The sequence below is a fragment of the Eurosta solidaginis genome, chromosome 2 (assembly GCF_040869045.1).
Source record: "Eurosta solidaginis isolate ZX-2024a chromosome 2, ASM4086904v1, whole genome shotgun sequence".
NCBI lineage: Eukaryota > Metazoa > Arthropoda > Insecta > Diptera > Tephritidae > Eurosta > Eurosta solidaginis.
The window spans coordinates 19,272,769-19,295,309 of NC_090320.1; the positions used below are offsets into that span (position 1 = coordinate 19,272,769).

A 22,541-nucleotide genomic window follows, 5' to 3' on the forward strand; every position below is an offset into this window, starting at 1 on the left:
ACGTTCCGGTTTGTGTTACAGTTCAAGTTTCAAGTTTCGGTCACCAATTCTGATATCTCTTTTCGGTTTTGGCTTCAGTTCAGTACTCGGTTTCAGTTCCACTTCAAGTTTCGATTTCGGTGATGGGAAATTTTCTGGTTTTTCGCATTTTGTGCGATCATATTCAATAATAAGTTCGCTAGGATAAGTACTAGAGTCATTTAATAATAATAATAATAACAACTTAGCCAAAGTCCTCTTCCGATTTCCATCGAGCTATTTTTAATTTTTACTACAAATTGTTTTATTTAACGGCAGATTAATACGACTGTTGAGGGACGAGCACGCTTAGAAAAACGTTTTCTAAATAATTTTGATGCTTCTTTTCCCAAACTTGACCGCATTGATTGAAACACAAATATACTAAAATGCGGATTTCTCTCTAGAAAATAAAAACTGCACTCCTATAAGGTTAGGTTAAGGTAAATTGGCCGTGTCCATAGTGTTACCAGAATTTGTTTTACCACCAAACGGAAGAACACCCCTCAGGTGCCCGGACTTACGTATATATGTCTACCGTCGATTCAGCGAGTGTTGCACCCTCCTTTGCCAACTCATCGTCCTTTTCATTACCTTCTATCACTTTATGGTGGTGAACCCAGTATAGATGTGTGGTCAAAGCCTGAACGATGTTTTCCAATGCTTCCAAAACAGTTCTTTATGAAGTACTGTGTGAGATTATCGCCGCCCGACTATCAATATATATATTGACGTGACTTACCATGCTTCCTCCAGAATTTCTCCTATATGCAACTAGCAACATTATGAATTTAAACGTACGAATTTTCTTGTGTGTGCTTTTGAATTGCTTTGACAATCAGTGTAAGTAATTAGCGAGGCAAAAGCCAAAATCTCAAGAAAATCTTGAACACCATTTCGTCCTCTTTTTCCATGATTAAATTTTTTAGGTGCAACACAAAATTTTCTTATTTTCACACTTTAAATAACGCGACTAGCATACCAAAAGCATTTTCCTAAAAAAAAATAAAAAGAAACTAAAAAAATTTTAAGCATTTCCTTTATATAAATGGACAAATATTAGCAAAAAATACCTCCCTGAAGTAGGCAAGACAAATTCTACGTGGAAAGAAATTAACTATTGGGCAAATTTCCGTGAATTTACCGTAATTTATCCGTGAAACAAAATTAGAAATATCTATCACTTTTCGAAAACCATGTTAGATACCAGTTAGGAAAATAATTCTTGCATGTGAATTTTCCGTAGATACGTGGCATATTTAATAAATTCGAAAAAAAAATTCATACTTTGTTTATAGTGCACCTTATCTTAGGTGGTTTTCTGAGGGTGGCACCCTGACTTCACATGAAGTTGGCATGCCACACGATATTTTATAAAATATGTATAGTCGCGGAAATTTTTTTTGTTTCACGGATAAATTACGTAAAAGTTGTCTTGCCAACTTCAGAGAGTTTTCGACCTCTTATATAAAGACATATTTTATATTCTTGCTGAACGTTGATTTTAAAATTTTGACATAGAGATTTTAAAAATATTTATGAGAAATAATAATATAAAAGTGGAGCGCACATTACTTGGAAATGGAGCTCATATTAAAGGAAATGCTTACCTTTTTTATACTCAGAGTGCTTTGCACACAGAGTATATTAACTTTGATTGGGTAACGGTTGGTTGTACAGGTATAAAGGAATCGAGATAAATATAGACTTCCATTTATCAAAATCATCAGTATCGAAAAAAAATTTGATTGAGCCATGTCCGTCCGTCTGTCCGTCTGACCGTTAACACGATAACTTGAGTACATATTGAGATATCTTCACCAAGTTTGGTACACGTGCTTATCTGTACCCAGAATAGATTTGTATTGAAAATGAGCGAAATCGGATGATAACCACGCCCACTATTTATATATATATAATTTTGGAAAACACGAAAAACCTGATTATTTAGTTACTAACACACCTAGAATGTTGAAATTTGACGTGTGGACTGATATTGAGACTCTTGATGAAAGTTTGAAAAAAAAAATTTTAAAATGGGCGTGGCACCGCCCACTTGTGATAAAATCAATTTTACAAATATTATTAATCATAAATCAAAAATGGTTAAACGTATCGTAAAAAAATTCGGCAGAGAGGTTGCCTTTACTATAAGGAATGTTTTGAAGAAAAATTAACGAAATCCGTATAGGACCACGCCCACTTTTATATAAAAGATTTTTTAAAGGGTCGTGGACGAATATTTTAGAAAATATCTATCACTTTTCGAAAACCATGTTAGATACCAGTCAGGAAAATAATTCTTGCATGTGAATTTTCCGTAGATACGTAGCATATTTAATAAATTCGAAAAAAAATTCATACTTTGTTTATAGTGCACCTTATCTTAGGGGGTTTTCTGAGGGTGGCACCCTGACTTCACATGAAGTTGGCATGCCACACGATATTTTATAAAATATGTATAGTCGCGGAAATTTTTTTTGTTTCACGGATAAATTACGTAAAAGTTGTCTTGCCAACTTCAGAGAGTTTTCGACCTCTTATATAAAGACATATTTTATATTCTTGCTGAACGTTAATTTTAAAATTTTGACATAGAGATTTTAAAAATATTTATGAGAAATAATAATATAAAAGTGGAGCGCACATTGCTTAGAAATGGAGCGCATATTAAAGGAAATGCTTACCTTTTTTATACTCAGAGTGCTTTGCACACAGAGTATATTAACTTTGATTGGGTAACGGTTGGTTGTACAGGTATAAAGGAATCGAGATAGATATAGACTTCCATTTATCAAAATCATCAGTATCGAAAAAAAATTTGATTGAGCCATGTCCGTCCGTCTGTCCGTCTGACCGTTAACACGATAACTTGAGTACATATTGAGATATCTTGACCAAGTTTGGTACACGTGCTTATCTGGACCCAGAATAGATTTGTATTGAAAATGAGCGAAATCGGATGATAACCACGCCCACTATTTATATATATATAATTTTGGAAAACACGAAAAACCTGATTATTTAGTTACTAACACACCTAGAATGTTGAAATTTGACGTGTGGACTGATATTGAGACTCTTGATGAAAGTTTGAAAAAAAAAAATTTTAAATGGGCGTGGCACCGCCAACTTGTGATAAAATCAATTTTACAAATATTATTAATCATAAATAAAAATGGTTAAACGTATCGTAAAAAAATTCGGCAGATAGGTTGCCTTTACTATAAGGAATGTTTTGAAGAAAAATTAACGAAATCGGTTAAGGACCACGCCCACCTTTATATAAAAGATATTTTAAAGGGTCGTGGACGAATAAAATAAGATATATCTTTGCAAAAAAGAGCTTTATATCAATGGTATCTCATTGCGCAAGTGTATTTATAACAGTGAATAGGAAAAAGCTTCAAATTTTAAAAAATGGGCGTGGCGCCGCCCCTTTTATGACTAAGCAATTTTCTATATTTCGGGAGCCATAACTCGAAGAAAAATTAACATATCGTAATGAAATTGTGTTCACATATTTTCCTTATAGCAGAAAATATTTCTAGCAAAAATAGCCGAGATCGGTTAAAGTCCACGGCTACTTAGATATAAAACAAGTTTAAAAGGGTCGTAGACTAGAATAATAAGCTATAATTTAGCAAAAAATTGTTTTGAATCAATGATATTTCACTTATCAAGTTTTATTGTAAGAGGAAATGGGGAGACATTTTTTAAACGGGCGCTGCCACGTGTTATGTAGAAAAGTAATTTATCTGAAATGAAATGTACAATCGAAGTTCACGCTGAGTATATAATGTTCGGTTACACATTTACTTGTTTATTTTCGTTTTTTCTTAAATAATTCGATTAAATCACCTTTAATCTTTTTTATTTTACACATTTCGTTGCTATTTTTGTCTTTTAATATTTCTTAAAATGGGCTACATAAATTTCAAACTAACCAATCCCAACTGAAAAGGATTAAAGGGCATTAATTAAGTCCAAATGTAAACAAAAGACATCACTCGCATATAACCAGAAGAGAAAAGTGAATACCAGATACATAAAGATAAATAAATAAGCGGTTGTTCGGGAAGGCTGTTCGTGAAAAGTCTAGACCTTACCAGCGCAAGCTGAGGAATAAGGAATCAGTTTGATTAGAAACGCTATAATTGAAGAACGCTTGTAATGTAATTGTACTACTGCCACAGTAGAATTGCAAATAAAGAAAATTTTTCCATACTCAATATTTGAATTATTTATTGGACAGTTCAGCGAATCGAACGTTAATAGAAGTGCCATAATAATCATCAATTTCCTAAAAATCGTTACAATATTTTTTCTTGCGATTTCGATATTGCTCGCCTTCAGCTGAAAATTGCTGCAGTTTTCTTTCTGTTATTGCCTGTTCGTTTTTATACCCAGCTGTACTTGTTAATTTTATTTAGAAATTAAATTTTTTTTGGGTGTGTCCCAAACGCATTGCGAATGGCGAATGGCGTTGTGCCACCTGTCGATGGAATTATCTCTTTGGACTTCACCCCAATTTGGTGATATTATACATACTCCATATCTCGATTAGATATAACGCCTTCCTCCAACGTTGGTGTGTTCCAGGAAGTGGCAATCCAATACACGTTAACTCGAATTAACTCAATAAGTTTTGTTTTGCGAAATTATATTCATTTTCTTCGCTACCGATATGAAATTCTCTGGAAGAAATGCAAGAGCTACTAAATATTTCAATTTATTCGCGCAATTTGCACAATTTTAAAACTTTTTTGCAGCACTAATGTTTGGATATGTCTCCGGACATTTTTGGTTAAGTGGAAAAACAACCATGAACAAATGCTTCGGGAAAACTAGACGGCTGAAAAAAGTTGCAGAAGTCAAAATTCAGAAAGTAATCAGACGACAAAAAACATTGCATTTTGCGCAACAAGAAATATAAATAATTTTTAAATGCTTGTGAAGGTATGCAAAACTTAAGTGAAATAATCGTACAAAAATCTAAAATAGAATATTTTTCAGAGCCCTAGTGCATACCCCTAAATCAAAGAACTCTAAACTTTTGCAAGGCGCGTCATCAGAAAACTGTTGGTTTATAATCCGAAGCTTGTTTTTTCTTTTGAAGCGTGGTTTTGACGGATTCCAAGCCCAGCAAACAACTCTCTCAACGGGAATGATAATATTACTATACACGTTTGTAAAGAGAGTCGCTTGATTAAAGGCCGACACCCACTTGCAGTCGCACCTTTTGTGGGTCGGACTCTGCCGATAAAATTCCCCAGCTAGCCCTTAAGCCCATTATGTGGGTTGTCGCCTCCTCACATTAGCTCACTCTTAAACGTGTGTTCAGTGACCTCTCAGAGGATACTTGGCGCCAAGTGGCCTGTAGAAGTGAGCTGTTTGAACCGCATGTAAAAGAATTGCTTTGGCCATTCCCTGATGAATGGTAGCCAAAAGCTACGTGGACTTCCACACACCGCACAAAGAAGGACACATCTTCACTCTCACTCACTACTGGGGTATGGGAGCGGGTGTCTTCTGTGAACAACTTAAAGTGTCGCTGTCAGTCCGTCATTATAATTTCTTTTTCCAAGCGGAAGTTCTGGGTATAGAAAGGTTGTGTACGCTCCTGTCATAGAAGTCGGTAGGAGGGTGCGAGGTATGCTTTTACGCGGCGCTCATGGTGCTTAACTCACAAATCACTTCATCTAACGCCGTCAGCAGCTGCAAGAGGTCGCCTCAAGATGCAGCTAACTTCGCAAACATAACCGTGGTCACAGGAACATCGATTGCAACGAACTTGCAAGATGAACTTGCTGATGAACTTGCAAGGGCAGGGGCACTGCCTGAAAGCGGTCGAGATGCATCATCTACTTACATCAATCAAAACAAACATACATATCAGATTCAAGGAGTTAGCAGTCTGCAACTGATACTCCTCCGACAACTGCAAGATAACTAAGAGAATCTGGCCAAATTACAAACGAGAACCTGGCCAAATTACTTACTTACGTAACTGGCGCTTCTTCGCTCTCCAAACTGGCGCCAATTGGTCACACCAAAGGAGTTTAAATCGTTTTCCACCTGGCCTTTCTAGCAGAGTGGGGGCTGTCCTCTTCCTCTCTTCCATAGGCGGGTTCCGATAGAAACACTTTCTTAGCCGGACGTTATCCTTCATTCGCATAACATGACCTAGCCAGCGTAGCCGCTGCATTTTAATTCACTGGACTATGATGATGATGTCTGCGTAAAGCTCGTACAGGCCATAAATCTTTCGAAGAACTTTTCTTTCTAGCACTCCCATAGCCGCTTCATCTGATGCTGTCATGGTCCATGCTTCTGCACCACATAACAGGACGGGTACGATAAGTGACTTGTAGATAATGATTTCCGTTTGCCGAGAGGGGACTTTACTCTTCAATTGCCTACCTAGCCCAAAGTATTGGAGAGTGATTCTTCGCAGGATTTCAGAGCTGGTGTTGTTGTTAGTGTTAATGCTGATTCCCAAATAAACGAAGTCTATTACTATTTCGAAATTATTGCTGCCAACAGTAGTGTGGTTGCAAAACGCATGTTAGCTGGCTTTGCTCGATGACAGCAGGTACTTCGTTTTGTCCTCATTCACTATCAAACCCATCTTTATAGCTTCTTTTTCCAGTTTGGAGTAATCGGAACTAACGGTACGGGTGTTCAATCCGATGATATCTATATAATCAGCATACGCCATCAATACGACCATGTACATAGGTCAAAAAATAAATGTTTAGGATCACTACCACAATTGCGAGACACTGGCCGCTTGGTCTGCAAGCTGACCTAACGGTACGGGTGTTCAAGCCGATGATATCTATATAATCAGCATACGCCATCAATACGACCTTGTACATAGGTCAAAAAATAAATGTTTAGGAGCACTACCACAATTACGAGACACTGGCCGCTTGGTCTGCAAGCTGACAGACAGCATTTGCTGATTTCCAATATTTTTAAATATTAAAAAAGAGGATACAGGGTTTAATATAATGAACTGAATTTAAGAATTGACGGCTCACGACTTTTCGGCCTTTCTTGTTTACGGCAAAAGTAAAACTCAACTCTCTCGCTTCTTGTTCGTCTCCATTCGCTGCCACCAGTTATCCTCGTATTGCCGGTGCCAGGCCCATTAAAAAAAATAAGAAGTGTCTTAATATCAATCCACACATCAAATTGTATCATTCTAGATGAATTATTTACTAAATAATCAGGTTTTATGTGTTTTCAAAAATTGTATATATGTAAAAAGTGGGCGTGGTTACCATCCGACTTCCCTAACTCTTAATAGCGATGGGAGACGAGCGCCAAGGAAGCCATATACCAAATTTCACTACTTTATTCTCAATATTTACTCAGGATATCGTGTGCACCGACAGATAGACGGACAGATGGACGGACATGGCTAAATCAATTCCTTTTTTATCCTCGGCATTTTGATATATGGAAGTCTATATTTATCTCGATTCGTTTATGCCCATTATGTTACCGTCTTTAGCTTTAACTTAAATTTAGAGGTACTTTTGTTTTTTTCAAATTCTTAAAATCTTATTTTTTATTTACACGTGTCGAAACAGATAAAACTAATTAAGTGTACCCATTATACTTTTCATTAAGAATACTTTCATTGTACACGTGCCAACTCAATAACACACTTTGCAAATACATATGTGCAAGTCCTTGGTAACGGGCGCCACATTCGGACGCATTTCAACCTGCATAAAAGAAAACATGAGCAGTGGACTGAGCGGATATTGCAATATTTGAACCAACAATTGTGGGTACCTCAAAAATGTAAGTACATATATGATGAAGTTCGGACGCGACAAAAAATAGAAGCAGTTTTTTAATTCTTGTGAAAGTATGCAAAACTTAACGAATCAAAACTTTTCGAAATCTGAAATATCTTTACACTTTATGATATTGAAAATATATTTTTTGCGAGACATCAAGTTTTATGTCTAGGAGAGTAAACAAAATCGCATACCTGGAACTTCGAATACGCCCTCAAAGTCCGGGCTAAGAGCCCAAAACCCCTTTTCGTAAGCGGAGACGTATACTGGTATATAACTTCCCTCTATTTATTCTTCGACAAATTTTTTGGCCATTAATAAAGCACGTTCTTGTGTTTCTAACGATGTACAAATGTTAGTTTTATGGAGGAAATAGAACAAAACTACAAAATAAATTAAAATTTAAAGAGGCCGTAATAAATCCATTGCAATTTGGATAAGATATTCCCATTTAACTGTTTCTAGTCGACAAATATATTCACAAGAAAAATGCAAGCTATTTTGTATTGTTTTCTTTTGTGTCTTCATATGAAATTGTTGAATAACCAATAAAATCTATATTTAACTTTAAAATTCATATATTTTTGAAATCAGAACTGATTTAAGATTTTCCTTAGATAATCCTCTATATATATAAATTAAAAAAAGATACAACAATTTAAATTTTCTTCATATTTTGTAACATTTCTCTCACATCTCCAAGGATCAATTGACGGTTTATACACTGCTGAAAGCACAAAATGCCCTCTTTCTGACAACATATAAGTTTTGTTCGTTGGCTAAACAGAAATAAAGTTATCGGCCATTATATGGATCAACTAATGGACTTCACAAATTTTAGATACCAATAAGAAATGTTACCCGAACTTTCCGGAAAAATGTTGGTAAACAGACCTATTTAACATCTGAAAGCTTTTTTAATTTCAAGTACTAGGAAAATAATAAGGATAAGGGCAGGATCAATTTATAAATCCTCTGTTTTCTAAAGTGCTAAGTAAAAGTCTAAACAAAATTTTATTAAAAGCAAAAGGACGTTATATTTTGTTAGTGTGTTTTGTGTTCCGGTTTGTGATGGACCTTATTTCGGAATCGCCCACATATAAATAAACAAACAATTGCAAACACATCTTGTTTTGAAAAGGTATAGCAAAATGCGTCATTTCATTTCGCTAAAATATCAATAAAGACATTTGAATAACAAAAGGTAGAACAAAGTCTGATTGTTCAGCTAATTAGAACAAACAAAAAACAAGCATACTGTTTTTGATTTATGATTAATAATATTTGTTGTAAAATCAAGACTCTTAATATCAGTTCACACATGAAATTTTAACACTCTAGATTAATTATTTACTAAATAATCAGGTTTTATGTGTTTTCCAAAATTTTATATATGTAAAAAGTGGGCATGGTTATCATCCGATTGAGCGCCAAGGAACCCTTATGCCAAATTGCAATACTTTATTCTGAATATTTACTCAAGTTATCGTGTGCAAATGGACGGACAAATGGAGGGGCATGGCTAAATCAATTCCTTTTTTCATCCTCAGCATTTTGATATATGGAAGTCAATATTTATCTTGATTTGTTTAACGAAAAACTGATTGGCCTTCCAGTCGCCGTTTGGGGTTAACAGAAACTAGGTAATCTCATTCTGCCAATTCTTGTAAAATTTGAAAAGAAGCACCAAGCAATTTGGCAGAGAAGCTCGGTCTTAATTTCCCTCGGAGATATTACGCGCCTTCTCTTCTTAGTTTTAATCTTTTTTGGTCTCTTTCGCCCCCCCCCCCCCCCCCCCCCCCCTTCTACAAGGAACTTGTGCTCGCCAGAGAGTAGACTGCTAAATATGACAAATTCTTGTAACAGGATGCTTCCCGACTTGATGAGGTCGGCAATTGTATTGGAAAAGTTGTGAAACGATACGAGCCATATATGTTAAGTTCATTAATCCCTTGAATCTTATTCTAATCTGTGGATCTCCTCAGAGTTGCCGAAGAAATAATGTTCAGGCACTCTTCAGGACTCCCACTGTGCAAAGCGTCTTGAAACGCAAATGATCAGCAATGAAAGATATCTAGCTCAGAATTGGTCACAACAGTCTCGCCTTCTGCATCACCATACCGCAAGTAGCCAGCGAAATTTCGACTTTCATGCTACTCCATCTTCAATTTGAACACGAAAATAGTTCAAGACAATTAAAAGCGACGCCATTGACACGCGCTCTATCCATCTAAACATTGTTGAATTCAAACTGAATTATTACTTAATATACTGGGTAAATATTGAGCACCTTCACTTTGAGATTCCTAGATTGATCGGTCAATATGCGGATGCTATTGAGTTCTAAACATAATACCAAGTGTTAATATATTACGCATTCAACGCTGGTGAAGGTATTGTGAAAAGAATTCAAACGATTCAATGTCTAGTGAGCTTCTGCTAACTAAAGCTGCCGTAAAAATTACTCCTTTGAAAGAAGTCTGTGTACTAATATTAATTGTAACTTCTACCGGTTACATGTAGTTCTCCATAAGATCGCTATGCTTAGCATAACTCTGATATATCTTACCCTATTATAAAGTGCTGCCTATACTAAAAGTCTTGCAACTACTCGTAGGTTGAGGATAAATTCTAAGGATTCAGATCCTCTTTCTCTTATATTCACATAAATCACAGAAACCTGCCCAGATGAAATAAATTGTATGCATGCAGGATGAATGCATGCTAAATGCATGAAAAAGTACGTAACATTCATATCTTTTGAATTCTAAACATATTTATTTATACAAAAAGTATGTGCGCTGTACTAGTGAAACAGTATGAACAATTCATTGCTACCCGAGTTAAAAAAGTTTTATGCATGCATGAAATATGAATCAGATGTCTGTTGGGATTCCCAGGTTTCTGGGTATTCAACAGGAACTGTTTGGTTAGCATTTCATTTCTCTCCCTGATGGGGAGTATTCTCGCCTCATTATGTAGATGGTGTTCTGGGGACAATAAGAAGACAACCCGTGGCGGTTCTGAGGGCAGTATTTTTTCAGGTCTGTAGCTTCTTTCAGTGAGTGGTCTTTATGCTTGGCAACCATATTGGGGACGCGTAGCATGCAATCGGCTCCCCAATTGCTTTGTAAGTGGTAATGAGCTTTTCTTTATCTTTTCCCCCAAGTACTGCCAGCAAGAGATTTGCGGATTTTATTACAGCTCTGGATTTTCGGTACAATTGCCGCTGCATGCTTGCCAAGATCCTAATCGAAACTCGCACACAAGATTTTGGGGTGTAGGACAGTCGGTAGCGTAATGCCATTGACGTGGATGTTCAAAATTGTCGACATTTGGGACGTCCATGTTGTAAATAAGGTCGCCGATGATTTAGTCGGTGATAATGTAGACAATTACAATCTTGTCTAATAACCTCCACTTGCTGATTAAAGTATACGTCAAGTTTGTAGGTAATAAACTAACAAACACTTCTTGATTTGCTAAAACTAAACGCTCAACAGTTTTATCTAATACGGACTGGACTTTAATATCCGCACGTGTTTCACCCACATCAATTTCATTTGGATAGCATTCTGCCTTAGCTTTTCTTAGACTATAAAATGATGGATAAACCTTATGGCCTGCCTGATGCTCCACTCCCGAGTCGTTTTGTACCCATGAGTTGTCGACTTGCTGTATACGTAGTATGCTAAAACTTCTACATTGCTCAAGCATCTTGCATCTGGCTCACATGTCATCTTTTTGCCGGATATTTGAGTGGTTTCCTGTAATTTTTTTATAATGTTAGCAACATTTCTGTTGCCGAACATACGCGTTGATACGTTGTCCACTCGAAGCCGTTTGGGTTTTTCACTGCAGCTAAAAAAGCCCTTCTTTCGTCTTCCGGGGCTGGGGTTACCTGAAGAAGTGGTTGGTTGGTCTGGTGGCATCTTTGAATCCACCGTTTTTGTAAATGTGAAGTCTGGACCCGAAAGCCACTCCGAGTTTTTATTCAAAACTCGCTCCTTATGTCTTCCAGAGTTGTTCCACTTTTGATCCAGCTTCGACGAATATGCCGATATTTGTAAGCTTAAACTTTTTATCGAATACTCGGCTGCTTCGCTTAAATCGTACTTAAGTACATCAAAACTAAATAATTCTTTATATCTGGTTTCCTTGAAATGTTGAACCCAAATGTCAAAAAAATCCGTTCTTGGTACGGTTATAACTAAACTGCTTTGTGTTGTTGATTTTCCGACAGGGTGAATAGTTGATGATTGTTGTGCTGCCATCTTAAGTGTCGTTGATCGTTCTGATTTGTTATCAGTTGTGGAGTATTTATATTACATTCAGGTATTGGCGTAGATGCTACCAAATGGGGTTGTTTTGTGTAGCGTTCCTGTGTGGTTATACCTGTATTAGGATTGCTTTGTATGTACCTGTTTTTGATCCTTGGTGACTGGTGCGGTAGGTTGTGGCAGGTTGAAGTCAGTGATATTCGCCTTTTTGCTTTTGGTGTGCTCTTGTTGACCTTGCGCGGTTATTTTTGTGTGTTTCATGGCTACGTGTTTGTTCCCTGTACCTGGGAATTGGTTTTGCCGTTTGTAGATCAGCTTTAAAAGTTCAAATATCTCTTCGGAGCTGGTACGTGCATACATCCTATTTTATATGTAGAGATAACTAAATCTACACAAAAAAATTAAAAATAGATGTGCAAAGAATTCGCAATGGTTCTTTCTTTCGGCTATTAGAGAATACTTGCGCCTATAACATATGTAAAATTTAGCCCGGATGTCCGCGGATGTATGTAACTTTTTTGACCCTAAAGTTAAAAATATAGAGAAAAAATACCTTTTCTTCTTAATAACGGAATGCTAAATTTATTGAAAATACTCTAATTGCGAAAGAATTACTATTAAAAAATTTTACTTACCTTCGAGCATAGAATCCATCAAAAAAATTATATAAAAGTGTTCACTTAAAAGAAATAGGAAGCTTAATATTCATCAAGAATTTTGCAAATTAATCAATGCATTTTACGTCCACTCCTGCCTTCTTACTTCAATTACTCAATATATATGAGCAAAAATATCAAAAGAAAAGCAAAAATCCCGTTATGTTGTTTGTTATCTTTCATTTCTCATTACACTTTTCTTGGAATAAGAACTTTGTTTTTGTCCAGCTAGCTTGTTCTACACGAAACACTGTGCAGCGATCAGAGCACATCTTATCTCCGTAAGGACGCTTTGCGTGAGGTTTCTATTTAAAAGCACTATTTCTCATTTGTATGAAAAGGGAGAGGGATGTGACTATTTACAAAAACAATACCAGTTTCACTGAAACCGCCAACAAAAACATATCTTTAACACATGATTACATACAATGTATATACTGTGTACAAAGAATAAAATAAGCGAGAAAGGCAATTGGGATAAAGTTTACAACAACTAAGGCATTACGTGGCTGAATGCGCTTGTAACACTTCAACCATCGTAGGAGTGCGGGTTCAAATCCCACTCCCGGTAGAAAAGGCTTTGAAGAGATTTACAAGATATAATCGGAACAGCTGTCGCCTTGTCCGTCCCGAGGTTACGTTGTTTACATTTAACTTTATAATTCATATATTTTTGAAATCAGAACTGATTTAAGATTTTCATCAGATAATCCTCTGTATATATAAATTAAAAAAGAGATACAACAACTTCAATTTTCGTCATATTTTGTAAGATTTCTCTTACATCAATTAACAGTTCATACACTGCTGAAAGCGCAAAATGCCCTCTTTCTGACAAGATATAAGTTTTGTTCGTTGGCTAAACAGAAATAAAGTTATCGGCCATTATATGGATCAACTAATGGACTTGACAAATTTTAGACAACAATAAGATATCTTACTCGAACTTTCCGGAAAAATGTTGGTAAACAGACCAATTTAACATCTGAAAGCTTTTTTAATTTCAAGTACTAGGAAAATAATAAGGATAAGGGCAGGATAAATTTATAAATCCTCCCTTATCTAAAGTGCTAAATAAAAGTCTAAACAAAATTTTATTAAAAGCAAAAGGACGTTATATTTTGTTAGTGTGTTTTGTGTTCCGGTTTGTGATGGACCTTATTTCGGAATCGCCCACATATAAATAAACAAACAATTGCAAACAAATTTTATTTTGAAAAGGTATAGCAAAATGCGTCATTTTATTTCGCTAGAATATCAATAAAGACATTTGAATAACAAAAGGTAGAACAAAATCCGTTTGTTCAGCTAATTAGAACAAATAAAAAACAAGTATACGGTTTTTGATTTATGATTAATAATATTTATTGTAAAATAAAGACTCTTAATATCAGTTCACACATTAAATTTTAACATTTTTGATGAATTATTTACTAAATTATCAGGTTTTATGTATTTTTCAAAATGTTATATATGTAAAAAGTGGGCGTGGTTATCATCCGATTTTCTTCATTTTTAATAGCGATGGGAGATGAACGCCAAGGAACCCTTATGCCAAATTGCAATATTTTATTCTCAATATTTACTCAAAAAAGAAGCATCAAGCAATTTGGCAGAGAAGCTCGGTCTTAATTTCCCTCGGAGATATTACGCGCCTTCTCTTCTTAGTTTTAATCTTTTTAGGTCTCTTTCGCCCTCCTTCTACAAGGAACTTGTGCTCGCCAGAGAGTAGACTGCTAAATATGACAAATTCTTGTAACAGGATGCTTCCCGACTTGATGAGGTCGGCAATTGTATTGGAAAAGTTGTGAAACGATACGAGCCATATATGTTAAGTTCATTAATCCCTTGAATCTTATTCTAGTCTATGGATCTCCTCAGAGTTTCCGAAGAAATAATGTTCAGGCATTCTTCAGGACTCCCACTGAGCAAAGCGTCTTGAAACGCAAATGATCAGCAATGAAAGATATCTAGCTTAGAATTGGTCACAACAGCCTCGCCTTCTGCATCACCGTACCGCAAGTAGCCAGCGAAATTTCGACTTTCATGCTACTCCGCCTTCAATTTGAACACGAAAATAGTTCAAAACAATTAAGAGCGACGCCAGTAACACGCGATCTATCCATCTAAACATTGTTGAATTCAAACTGAATTATTACTTAATATACTGGGCGACCACCGTGGTGTGATGGTAGCGTGCTCCGCCTATCACACCGTATGCCCTGGGTTCAACTCCCGGGCAAAGCAACATCAAATTTTAGAAATAAGATTTTCCAATTAGAAGAAATTTTTCTAAGCGGGATCGCCCCTCGGCAGTGTCTGGCAAGCGCTCCGATTGTATTTCTGCCATGAAAAGCTCTCAGTGAAAACTCATCTGCCTTGCAGATGCCGTTCGGAGTCGGCATAAAACATGTAGGTCCCGTCCGGCCAATTTGTAGGGAAAAATCAAGAGGAGCACGACGCAAATTGGAAGAGAAGCTCGGCCTTAGATCTCTTCGGAGGTTATCGCGCCTTACATTTATTTTTTTTTTATACTGGGTAAATATTGAACAACTTCACTGTGAGATTCCTAGATTGATCGGTCAATATGCGGATGCTATTGAGTTCTAAACATAATACCAAATGTTAATATATTACGCATTCATTTGGCTCATCAATCAGATGTCTGTTGGGATTCCCAGGTTTCTGGGTATTCAACAGGAACTGTTTGGTTAGCATTTCATTTCTCTCCCTGATAGGGAGTATTCTCGCCTCATTATGTAGATAGTGTTCTGGGGACAATAAGAAGACAACCCGTGGCGGTTCAGAGGGCAGTATTTTTTCAGGTCTGTAGCTTCTTCCAGTGAGTGGTCTTTATGCTTGGCAACCATGTTGGGGACGCGTAGCATGCAATCGGCTGCCCAATTGCTTTGTAAGTGGTAATGAGCGTTTCTGTATCTTTTCCCCAAGTACTGCCAGCAAGAGATTTGCGGATTTTATTACGGCTCTGGATTTCTGGTACAATTGCCGCTGCATGCTTGCCAAGATCCTAATCGAAACTCACACACAAGATTTTGGGGTGTAAGACACTTGGTAGCGTAGTGCCATTGACGTGGATATTCAAAATTGTCGACATTTGGGACGTCCATGTTGAATAATAAAGGCAATTTTCTACATTAAGACGCTTATTGAGCTCAATCTTCCCTACAAAATTCGAATCTATTATTATTTCATTAATAGCTAATCGAATGCCTAATGAAGTCAAAAGCACAATGCAACTCTGTTGGCAGCGTTCCGCTTCCGTTTCCGCTTCTTAGTTTTCAAAGCAAATGTCATTGGCTGCATGGCGGAACGATACAAGGTGGCCGCATCGAACAGCTGATTATAACCTTTTTTATTTGATTTGATACATCAACTGCCGGCGCAGGACGATTTTGACATTTGTCCATCGAATTTACAAGTACATGGAATTTTTTTTGTTTGTAGGTATGTCACCATGCTCCCACCTTGTATCGTTCCGCCATGATTGTCTGTCTCATCCTTCATACTAATCGAGCAGTTACTTCTGTGTGAAAGCAAAAAATTTACGATTTCATTAGCAGGTGAAATGAGATCATTAAGTTTCTGTGTGAAAACAGTATAAGGTCGCCGTTGATTTAGTCGGTGATAATGTAGACAATTACAATCTTGTCTAATAACCTCTGTCGTTTCTGCTACAGAACACATACTTCTCGAATGTGATGTCGTCGCAAAAAGAATGCTAAGGATGCTTGGATCCCTAAATCTGGATAGTAAACTCATACACTCTCTGGATTTCCGCAGGGAGCATGGCATGGATGAGTTTTTGCGAAAAGAATGAGGGCACAATAGACCTATAGGTCGTAGTGCATTACATCACAACAATCTATCTAACTTCCCTTCTTTTTATAATCGACGGCTGACTGGAATATGACCCTATGTCGGCCGCAAGTTCACAATGTCTCCAAACCGGAAACCGTATATAATTTCTTTGAAATCCCATTTCGAACTTATTTGTATCACTTTGATATCGATTATATACTTGATCGATGACTTATCGGTTTGTTATTTCTTTTAGACGAGTTATCGGTTCGTCATCAAATAAAGACGAGATATCGATTTGTAATCGATAACAAATTGCATTGGGCGTAAAAAAAGCTATCAGTTTGTTATCGAAAATTATAGATTTGTTATTGGAGTTTAACCGAATGGGTTTCGACAAGTTATCTTCTTGCTATCGATTTTTATCAATCAGATACTGATAAACCCTAAACATAAAATCAATAACCCGGCGATAACAAGCAGTGATATGAAACCAACAACCAGTCGATGGCTCGGCGATAACATGCATAACATGCTGATAACAAAGCCAAAACAGGACGAAAATTTCGCTATCCGTAATAAGTCAACAGAGAAATGACTCATCCATATTGGTTGCAAGAAAGTACGAAATCAATTCAAAAAGATGAATAGGCGATCCCTTAAGATATTCACTTTCATTGCCGCAAGATTTTCGTTTTGAGATTCATTATTTGTCGATATTCTTGTTCTTGTAGCAATAAAGACACTCAGCGAAAGTTTTGGGGAGTGTTCTCAATGTTGATATTCCCGAGATATTCGGGCTTGTACGTTAATGGTGCTTTTTTCCGGAACGTACCGGATCTATATCTGGCAAAGGACCATCAACATCGATAGCGCTCCTCAAATCCCTCGTGGACTGTCTTTATCACTACAGCAACATCTCAGAAATGATTTAACATGACAATATTAAACCTTCTAGGCCATTCCGTCCTAGTTTTACGAGGAGTTTAGGGTCTCACCAGAGCCTCGGCTGCTAAAGAAACAGGATTCTGACTTCTGCGTTGGGAAGGACTACACTCGCCGGTATAAGATATATGTGTTCAAATTAATGGTAGGAAGCTTAGTAGGATATGTTATGTATAATCAAATTAGTACACTAATGGCAACTCTTGTTTTTAACATTTCCTTTTACATTCGTTCTGATATACATACTAATAATAAGCTGATGTTCAATTCGATATAGACATCTGAATTCAATAAACGTGTGAACATGTTCTGCTCAAATATACTTTACTAAATACTCGAATTTATTATATTTCAGTATTGTGTTTTGGGTATCTTCAACATTTGGCGACGAGTTTGTGCAAATTCGAGAAAAGTATACACACGCTAAACAATATAACCACAATTTATTAGCATGGTGGACGAAAAAGCTATTATAACACTTATGGAGAACTTACAAACGTCCAATCAAGCATTCATCAAAAGCGTAATAGAAGCAAATACAAAAATGATGCAGGACTTGATTGCGGAGCGGCATTCTAGTGGCGAGAGGCAGAACACTGCTATACCCAATTTTTATAAATTCAACAAAACACAAGATCGCTGGAGTACATACCTATTACAGCTGGAACAACATTTTGAAGCTCACGGGGTTAATGACGATAACGCAAAACGCGCTTGTATTCTAAGCTGGATCGGAGCTGAAAACGTGGAGCTTCTCCAGAAGTTGTTTGATGGGAAGGTGAAGGAGAAAACGTTCAAAGAAATAACTTCCGCGCTGACTCAGCACTTCGTCGAAAAGGTACACGTTCTAAGCGCAAGAGTTAAATTTTATCGTACCCTTATGAAATCAGAGCAATCGTATAGTGACTGGGTAGCTGAACTAAAAGGGGCAGCAAAAGACTGCCTATTTAAGTGTGCTAAGCAGGGCTGTGAAGAATCATACGCGGACAGTAAAATCCGTGATATGATCGTTATCCATACTCCACATGAGAAAGTGCAAACAGCTGCGTTACAAAAAGTAAATCCAACCCTAGAGGAAATACTTAATATCGCGACAGTATACGAAGCCACCGTACGTACATGCAACGAAATTCAGGGAGCCGAAACAGCCACCGTCAATGTGGTTCAAAAAACGAAATCCGGACAGCTGTCTCGAACATCAACTCGCAAAGAAAGTGAGCAGATGTTACAATCATGTCCCGAATGCTCCAATTCCCATAAACGAGAAAATTGTTATCATTATAAGAACAAAACTAAATGTAATCGCTGCTCAAAAATTGGGCACCTAGCCTTGGTATGTAAGTCGGCGATGGGAGCAAAGAAACCTGTTCGAAACAACAACACCAATGCCATCGAGTCCGGTGAAGATGAAAATATGGAAGAAATCTGTACATTGGATACAGTACATACTTTGGGAATGACAAAAAGAAAATAATGGTGGACTTACACGTAAATAAAACAAAACTCACGTTCCAAGTAGACACGGGAGCGTCGTGTTCGGTTATTGGATCTACTGGCTATAGGGAAATCGGCCAACCACCGTGCCAACCTACAAATCAACAGCTAAAAGCATACGGGGGGACTATCGTTCCTGTTAGAGGAGCAACCACAGTTCAAGTCCAGGGCAAGAATATTGACGAGTTCTTACCACTGCTAGTTGCGGATTCCGAAGACGCAACCAATATTCTCGGTTTAAACTGGTTTCGTAAACTCAATTTTCAAATATCGTTACCAACAAATTTTCAATGCAATAACCTTTCGCTTTCTCACACAGGCAAGGAATGTACCGGAGTGGGACAACGCGTTTACGCTCGTAATTATGCAGGGAGAGAACGCTGGATACAAGGTAAAATTATTGAAACTTGCGGTAGAATGATGTATGTCATAGAGACACCTAAATACACCATTCGTCGTCACCAAAACCAAATAAGGAGGAACGAAAATGAGAGCACCAGTACAAGTTCCAAAAAACAACCTAATACAAGTTTTCAACCCCAATCGCCCGATTGGGATATCGAGTCTTCGGCACCCAGTGTCAAGCCAAATACGTCACCAACCCAAGGACCGCAAGCCGATCAAACTTCAGGTCTACCGGTGAGTACCGAAGTAGATGATGCACCGCCGCAGACTCCTCAGCTGCGACGTTCCGAACGAAATAAGAAACCGGTGGATCGCCTAAGATATACCAGCTTATGAATCCGAGAGAGGAGGGAAAATGTTATGTATAATCAAATTAGTACACTAATGGCAACTCTTGTTTTTAACATTTCCTATTACATTCGTTCTGATATACATACTAATAATAAGCTGATGTTCAATTCGATATAGACATCTGAATTCAATAAACGTGTGAACATGTTCTGCTCAAATATACTTTACTAAATACTCGAATTTATTATATTTCAGTATTGTGTTTTGGGTATCTTCAACAGGATATACCCAACATTGTTGTCTGCGTAGCTCGACAGCTCTCCATCTCACCTCCTCTCTCACTCAAGCTACTTATTTGTCTTCCTCTCCCTCCTCTTTCTCCTACTCACTTCTTCCTGTATTTCTCACAATACAATATTGTAATGATTTAAATATAAATAACCAAAAAACCGCACTTATGACCCATTGTGCAACGAGAATTTCGAAAAAATAATAGTACTTCAACAACAACAACAATATGGAAAGAGATTCACACTGGAATTACAATATTGTAATGATTTAAATATAAATAACCAAAAAACCGCACTTATGACCCATTGTGCAACGAGAAAGCACTGCCCGAATTTCGAAAAAACAATAGTACTTCAACAAGAACTACAATGTGGAAAGAGATTCACACTGGAAATGCTACATATACTAAACACACCAACTAACACAAGAATTAACTACAAAACAGATGTAGCAAACACCGCGCTCTCCTATAGGCATCTAATAAAAAACCAAAATAGTTAACAACTCCACGTACAAAGGGAAAGACATGTCAAAAATGTATGTTTTCAATGTTTAAGAAGTTTTGTTAATAATTGTTAATTGTTGTTTGATGTAAGTTATATGTTATTTTGTGTTCTGTTTGTTTATAGTTCACACTGAGGACGGTTATCGTGCATAACCGAAATATATTGGTAAAAAATTTAAAACATTTGTGTTTTATTTTCCAAAACATCAGACCTCAAGCCGGCAAATAAAAATTTATTAAATTAATTATGTGAAAATTACTTATTACAAAAACTTAAAAGTAAAGTATCACACAAAGTAGAAAAGACAATAGATTTAAATTAAATAAAACCCGATCCAACAAAAAGTTATAGGGTAAGTTATCTTTTATAATTATGTTATTATTCGCTATCATCACTTTCATTCGATGAGTCACTTGTGGAATAGCCATGAGCATCAGCAACACTACTGTGAAAGCTTGAAACAACTGGGGTATTCATTGACTCCTCAACATTATCGGGGGACAGTAAATTTAAAACTTCTGAAGTCAGACTTTTAAATTTTTTCTTAGGTATCTCCCTAAAACTGTTAACTAAAGGATCCGATGTTATAAGCAACATATTCATAAGATCTCTATTCGTGGCTTCACGCGACTTCTTTTGTGTGTTATCATCCCTGAATCGTCTCAAATCTTTGTTACGGGCTTCCTGTGCTTCCTCAGAAAGTTGACGAATAGGTAAAATTGCTGATTTTATAATAACAGTACTATGCACTAACTGTAACAGGCATATCAGACCATGGATAGAGATCTATGTATAGTTTTTTAGTCTCGACCGCAAATTTTTCAAACCTTTGGATATTTATATTGTACCCAGATGCTAATGCGCGAAGGAGAGTGTCGAATATTTTGATGAGCGTTACATCCAATCCCGTAATCTCAGAACTAGCCTCAGAATTTTCGAAAAACCTACGAGCAGTGTTGCCGTCATTGGTATTGCCGCAACCTGGTTTTGGTTTATCTACTATCAATCCAAGTACACTTTTAAATTTATTCTGGATTTCGTTGAAACGTAGCTTTACACTCTCTTTATCTGCCTCATTCCTAAGCTACCATTTTTTTACTTTGAGGCGAAAACATCTTATCCATGCATGGGGAGTAGACAAACCAAAACCAAGATTATCTCGGTTAGGCGTAAAGTCCCGTAACTCATTATTGATATCTTTTGGAGTGGCACCACAGATATAACATTTTTGTGCGGAAGACGTTTCAGCCAAAGCATTGCAAACTTTTCCGTCAATCATTGTTAGAAGCATATTGTGATTTACGGAAACTTCGTATTCTTCGAGCATGTACTTTGTTGGCAACAATGCATTTATCTCCCCTAAAACTCTGTTCGTTTCAAAAACAATAAAATCTTTTGTTTCTTTAGAAAAAATAAATTTAATTGGACGACAATACATGGTAGAAGAAAGTCGAGGATTCTGCCATATAATGTTACCTATTTCATCCTGTAATTGAAGAGGAACGAAAGAAAATATAAACAAAAACTCATCAGTGTCAGAACTGCATGTAAACTTTTGCTTATATGTGCTATGGCCAGAGCTTCCATCGCAACCCCACTTGTTGGTTAGAGTATACGTCAAGTTTGTAGGTAATAAACTAACAAAAACTTCTTGATTTGCTAAAACTTAACGCTCAACAGTTTTATCTAATACGGACTGGACTTTAATTTCCGCACGTGTTTCACCCACATCAATTTCATTTGGATATCATTCTGCTTTAGCTTTTCTTAGACTATAAAATGATGGATAAATCTTATGGCCTGCCTTGATGCTCCACTCCCGAGTCGTTTTGTACCCATGAGTCGTCGACTTGCTGTCTACGTAGTATGCTAAAGCTTCTACATTGCTCAAGCATCTTGCATCTGGCTCACATGTCATCTTTTTGCCGGATATTTTAGTGGTTTCCTGTAATTTTTTTATAATGTTAGCAACATTTCTGTTGCCGAACATACGCGTTGATACGTTGTCCACTTGAAGCC

General features: G+C 36.9%; 2 protein-coding genes across 25 annotated transcripts in view; both read left to right on the forward strand.

Annotated features, from left to right (window-relative positions):
* The window catches only part of Lar (tyrosine-protein phosphatase Lar), a 1,659,242-nt gene that overhangs the window by 63,109 nt on the left and 1,573,592 nt on the right, over positions 1–22,541 (forward strand). The window lies entirely within an intron of this gene.
* Positions 4,791–20,687, forward strand: LOC137239372 (uncharacterized). Of its 2 annotated transcripts, XM_067764615.1 has the most exons (3): positions 4,791–4,977; positions 7,660–7,836; positions 17,891–20,687. In XM_067764615.1, exon 3 carries the CDS (start codon positions 17,987–17,989, stop codon positions 19,007–19,009), a length of 1,023 nt encoding a protein of 340 aa, XP_067620716.1. In that variant the 5' UTR covers positions 4,791–4,977; positions 7,660–7,836; positions 17,891–17,986; the 3' UTR covers positions 19,010–20,687. The 2 variants fall into 2 exon arrangements, with proteins under 2 accessions (XP_067620716.1, XP_067620715.1); XM_067764614.1 differs by lacking the exon at positions 4,791–4,977 and having other exon boundaries at positions 7,642–7,836.

Coding starts and splice junctions, on each gene's coding strand:
- LOC137239372 (XM_067764615.1), top strand. CDS start 17,987: ATGGTGGACGAAAAAGCTATTATAACACTTATGGAGAACTTACAAACG.